Source organism: Eurosta solidaginis, chromosome 3 (assembly GCF_040869045.1).
Source record: "Eurosta solidaginis isolate ZX-2024a chromosome 3, ASM4086904v1, whole genome shotgun sequence".
NCBI classification, from domain to species: Eukaryota; Metazoa; Arthropoda; class Insecta; order Diptera; family Tephritidae; genus Eurosta; species Eurosta solidaginis.
Genome location: NC_090321.1, coordinates 12,156,406 through 12,162,405, shown reverse-complemented (window position 1 = coordinate 12,162,405; position 6,000 = coordinate 12,156,406). Strand labels below are relative to the sequence as shown.

At 34.4% G+C, this 6,000-nt stretch overlaps 1 protein-coding gene across 1 annotated transcript; it reads right to left on the bottom strand.

Annotated features, from left to right (window-relative positions):
* Nucleotides 1–1,613: 1,613 nt before the first annotated feature.
* Nucleotides 1,614–3,708, bottom strand: tsr (Cofilin/actin-depolymerizing factor homolog tsr). The gene is made up of 4 exons (XM_067777327.1): nt 3,551–3,708; nt 2,085–2,275; nt 1,918–2,023; nt 1,614–1,862 (listed from the first exon to the last, which is right to left on the bottom strand). Exons 1-4 carry the CDS (start codon nt 3,551–3,553, stop codon nt 1,716–1,718), a joined length of 447 nt encoding a protein of 148 aa, XP_067633428.1. The 5' UTR covers nt 3,554–3,708; the 3' UTR covers nt 1,614–1,715.
* Nucleotides 3,709–6,000: the final 2,292 nt, after the last annotated feature.

Below are 6,000 nucleotides of genomic sequence, written 5' to 3'. Positions count from 1 at the left end.
AGCAACAGGGGTGTGTGTCGCCGCTCTTATTAAGTGCAACCAGATTTGTACCTGGTTTTTTAACCACTGCCGTGAATCGTGTATATTTGCGCGATCCTTTAGTTTCACCATTTTAGTCTCTTTTGACCCCGTCGCGTAGTGCAGATGCCACTAGCTGCGAATTGTTCATACCCTGCAAAAATTCTTGGATTACGTCCCTGCGAAAATTTTTGGATTACGTGTTCCATTTTCTTCATGTTGGAGTACTCTAACAATACTCCTTTGCAATGCGTTTGCGGACCACCATCAGCCGATCATTGCTCGTTTTTTAACGCCAGTGATCACGACACGATGACGATATAACAGAGTTGCCAAAAGTAAAATATTGCATGCAAATAACTGATAAAATTTTACTTTGGCAACTCTGATAAAGTGCAACAGCGCACTGGTTTTATGTATACATATTATATTAGTTTCTTTATTCACGTATGCGTATGCGTATTATATTAGTTTCTTTATTCACGCAAATGCTAAATAACATAAGAATATTCGTAGTATAAAATATAAAAGTTGTATTGCCCCTCTTCATTTACTTTCATTTTAAATTAAATTCACTTCGATAATTCTTTCCGACACAATTCCTCTTTAGTACTTTGGCATATGATCCTCTGTGGGTGCTCCATGGAGTACTACAGTGAAAGTACCTTGGAAAGTACTCTCACGTATGTACTCTATGGAATACTCACAAACAAAGCGAGAGTGGGATCACCTACTCCTCTCCTAGGACATCGCAATGTTAATTGGAGCACATTTTTTGTATGAATACAGATTAGATTTGGAGCAGTCGTATACTCCCAAAGGAGTATTCCTTACATTATTTATAGAGTACTCGCGTTTTTTGAAGGGTAAGAATATATGCAAGGAATGTTTTGCGCGTAGTGTAGTGCAGCTCAATGTATCCCTAGTTTTAAAATGCTGTCGAAACGTCAAAGCAAGGCAATGGGACCAAAGCGTTAAAAAGGTCATTCTCTAGAAATACCACTCTATTCCTAATCACAAATCACACACACACAATATTGCGCATGTAAACAAAAGATCAGCTGTTTTTTATGGGCAATGTTTACGACATTTTCCTTTAGCTTTTTTTTGTCTTCTTTCATTCGCTCAAGCAGTCAAGTGTGACGTAATTGCGCCGAACGAAGCAATTTTGAACTCGTGAATGCGCAATCTTCTATTTGTGATTCCTAATGTTTTGCGCCATTTGGTCTGTTTGCTATCGAGTGCATACAATTCCATAGTGTAGACCTAGTGTTATATATATTTCCAAAATAGCTGCTTGCCTTTACCAAATAAGGCAAGACTTCAGAAAGTGAGAATGTGCCTGTGGTGGTGTGTTAGTTCGTGCAACGTTCCGCAATCTGTATACATACATAATTTGACAACAGACTAGAAACTCAAAACCGCATATACATATACCCATATGTAGGTGTTCAAAATAGGCATTTGCAATATTTCGCCATATATGGCGCTCCGCGATAAATGGCGCCTAACTCGAATGCCGTTGATTTTACACTCGGCTTTTCTCGCGGACCGTCTCAAAGGTTTTATCAATAAAAATATGTACGATGTTAATATCCATTTTTAAAATAAATTTGTTTAATCAACTAAAATTTGTTTGTCCTTATATATTTTTATTTCTACTGCAAATACAAAAAAAGTAGAACAGAGTATTATATTTATTGACGATCTGTGGCGCGCAATTTCTCTTCAACTGCCTCCCTGGAAGCTTCAGAAAGATCAGTAGCTTGTATATATTTTTGTACACCCACCAATGACTTTTTCAGTGCATCAAATGAACTCGAGTACAACATCTTCTTCTTAACCTAAACATAACAAGACAATATATTTTAGAAAAGTTGAGAATCGTACTCATAATACCTTAGCAGTATCTGGACACCAGGACATAAGGAAAAGTTTTTGCTTCTTTGAGCTCTCCGATGTTCCTTGACATTGGTGCATATATTCAAAATCGAATAAGCCATAACTACAACATAGAAACAAATATGCTAATTAAATATATGATAGTTGAAAATTCGCAAACTTACCGGCATTCTCCTGGACCACTTTTTTGAACGTCTTCAAGAAATTGATCATATTCGGCATTTCGGTCTCCCACGGTTTCAACATCAATTTGTTTTTCATCTTTTATATGAAAAATTACATAGCGGTGTTTTTTGTCCTTTTTAATTTCTTCGTATGTAGTTTTGCAAACATCTGACACGGTGACACCGGAAGCCTTTAATACATAGAATATACATTTAAGATATCGAGCTTCTTGGATAAAATAATATGATAATCGAATGTTAAAAAATATTGTCAACTGAATAAAAAAAAAAATAAATAAATTGATTCTACTAGTAACACATTAAACATGCGCACATGTAATTATTTGTGTTTGTATGTATTATTGCAAATGTAGCCTTTTCCCCTAAAACTAATAAATATTCATACGGAATATCACATTTTGTGCTTAAGCGTTTAAAGTGTTTTCTCGATTTTATCTCAGTGTAATCCCTAATCATCATTTCTATTCAATAGGTGGTCCAGTTTTATTTAATTGCACAAATATCTAGGAGTTAACGTTATGATATGAAGAAAACTACCTACCAAATTCAAATATTTCGCTAAAATTATTTCCTGAATATACCAATTTTAAAAAATAGTTCTACATATAAAAATAGACAAGTTTAAAAATATACATAGTATTACATATATACTTATGCGACAAGCAAAAATTTATATCTTATTCGTTTACTAAACGCTTTTTTTTCGGATTTTTAACATGTAAAGGGATATATTTTTAGTTAAATGACGCTGGAAAATATATTGGTATTTGTTACCAAATATAAAAATTTTACTTTTTATGACCCCCCAAGGCCAGAGAGATTGTCCTTGGCATTATACATACTATCTGGATAAAGCATAAGCCGCATGGTGCTGAAATTTTCTTGTTAAAATTATATTGTTGCTTACACCGACTTTTCCCCGTTCTGCATTGGTAGGGCGTTATGACAAGCTTTAAACTCCAAAATAATCCAGTCTGTATATATGCATGCATTTTCAATTTTTTTAATAAACGCTAATGCATTGCTGAATGAATCACTCACTCACACTTGTGCGGACACACCGCCGCCGCTATGATTTTGCTAAACGATAACAGAATTTCTGCACCATTTTTCGTGGTTAATATATAATGGCCAATTATCTGTGATTACTCATAATTTCTGCCACTTATATTACATTTATCTATCACTTTTTTTTTCTAGTGCATAAAAAATGTGGCGCTAGCGGATATATTTGGAGACTACGCATTCGCACTTCCCCCGGCTTCAAGCTAAACTAAGGAGACACCGTCGGCAAGCAATTAAGCCAAATTTTCAGCCAAGATATTAAATTTCATTTCTTGCAATTGGTTACAATTGTTATTTCTGGTTTTCAAAGTGCTCCTCTTTCAATTAAGCAAAGATAACATTCTTAAGTTAAGGATACAAAAAATAATATTCGAACATACCATTTTCTTATTAAATATTCACAAAGCTAGAAAAAAGTTTAATATAATTCCTCCAAATGCTTTCAGAACGTACAAATCTACACACGAATACCAACTGACATATATGTAATGTGAGTTATCCAAAATCCATGAGTTGCCATGTCTCATGTGAAAAGGGTGTTTCCATTCCATTTTCTTCTGTTTCAAAGCAAAGTTTATCGTTTATGAAAGTCGATAATTTTTAGCGATCAAATGCTGTGTAATTTACATAGGGCTACACCATGATTCAATTTCTATAGGTTTGTTCTCCAATGATGACAGAGCTTTGACACTCCCAAGTTTAAAAATCTGGACTGGTTGCTTTTACGAAGTAAGGAAAAAGGGGAATAATTCAATCCCCTCATCGAAAATTTTAGTAGAAAAGTACCTTTAGTAGTATATTTGTAGTGATAATAAATTTGTAAATGCCAAGGTTTTGGGGGAAATTCATTTTCTACTTAATATTTCGTGAATTGATATAGAGTTATGTTGGCTTGGTCATTCTATCAGAATTTGTTTGAATAATGCCGTACGTCAGAATTTTATTCAATAATACACAGTCTCAAAATTTGTTTCAAAAACTCCCCATATCAGCATAAGTTCAATGCATTTTGACATAAGGGGGAGTTAATGAAAAGTATTCTGAGATAAGGTGTTTTTCAATCTAATTCTAATATGTATTAGGCGTTTTTGTGACAAATCCTGAAATGGGAGTTTTGAAAAATATTTTGAACAGCAGCCGGCATGGAGTGATACTCTACTCAGCAGCCGCAATGAACTGACAAGAAAAAAATATAAGAAAATGGCTTATTGTCTTAGAACTTTATATTCCAGCCTTGACTTTGACAGAAGAGTTAAGCTTTTGTGCGGTCCTTCTACACAGGGAGTATTCACCTTTTTATCCTGAAATTTGTTTTCCGTTAAGTATTCATGGAAGTGTTCCGGATAAACCGTTAATTTAGAATATTCGGAACACGTTATTCCAAATATAAACCGATTTCCCAAATTCTTAAATGGAGACGAATATTCCGAACATACGGAATGAATGCGTTAACATGCACAATGAGTACATTTGGCATCTCCATTATTTACTAATGACATTTTTACATGAATCGATTTACTAGTCGAGTTTTCGACATTGGACGATGAATTTTGAATTGGTTCAAGTTTCATATGTTCATAGGATTACAAAAGAGCACATTTCCTTGAAGTCCGTACTTTTCATATAACCTATGTTCACCGCCACACAAATAGATCATGGCCTAGTTAATAAATTCATCATAAAATTTAAAAAAAAATGTTCTAACGAATTATGCAATTCAGTGTTTATCGGGTATTTGTAAACTGGGCCCGTATTACGTGTTACGACCAGGGACTGAAAGCCAAACTTTAGATTATTTAATTCAAATTTTATAGTGAGATAATCCTTACAAATTTATGTATACAGAATATATATGGCGTTTTTGTTGTTATTAAAACAATAGTTTTATTTATATTAAAGCTTTTATCATTTTTATTTTTAACTTTAAAAAATCTCCGAACACCATTCCTTCATTATATGACCCATCATTCCTTCTTCATGACTGCCTAGTCCACTGCCTTCCACTCTATTCGCAACATAACCTCTACTTAAGCTGCCAAACTATATAGTAAACAATGGGCTACACTCTCAGCTTTCAATGCATCCACAGCACAGTAAGAATAGTACGGGTTGATTGGTTTCCAAACTGACACACTTGACTATAATCTTGGAGGAGCCGTACGGCAGACTTGGTTGGAGTTTATATATCTCTTTTACAGAATAAAATTTACTTAAAAAAAAAAACACTTCGGTCACTTTCAATCATTTGCTAATAGGGATGTTTTTTATTATTTATTATTATAGCGTTTTAAGTCTAAAACTTAGATTATTACAATTTATAAGTACATTTTAATAATATTATGATTTCTAACAAGTAAGGAAGGTTAAGTTCGGGTGTAACCGAACATTACATACTCGGTTGAGAGCTATAGTGACAACATAAGGGAAAATAACCATGTAGGAAAATGAACCGAGGGTAACCCTGGAATGTGTTTGTATGACATGTGTATGAAATGAAAGGTATTAAAGAGTATTTTATGAGGGAGTGGGCCATAGTTCTATAGGTGGACGCCAATTAGGGATATCGCCATAAAGGTGGACCAGGGTTGACTCTAGAATTTGTTTGTACGATATGGGTATCAAATGAAAGGTATTAATGAGTCTTTTTAAAAGGAAGTGGGCCTTAGTTCTATAGGTGGTCGCCATAAAGGTGGACCAGGGGTGACTCTAGAATATGTTTGTACGATATGGGTATCAAATGAAAGGTGTTAATGTGTGTATTAAAAGGGACTGATCCTTATTTCTATAGGTGGACGCCTTTTCGAGATGTCGCCTTAAGGTGGACCAGGGG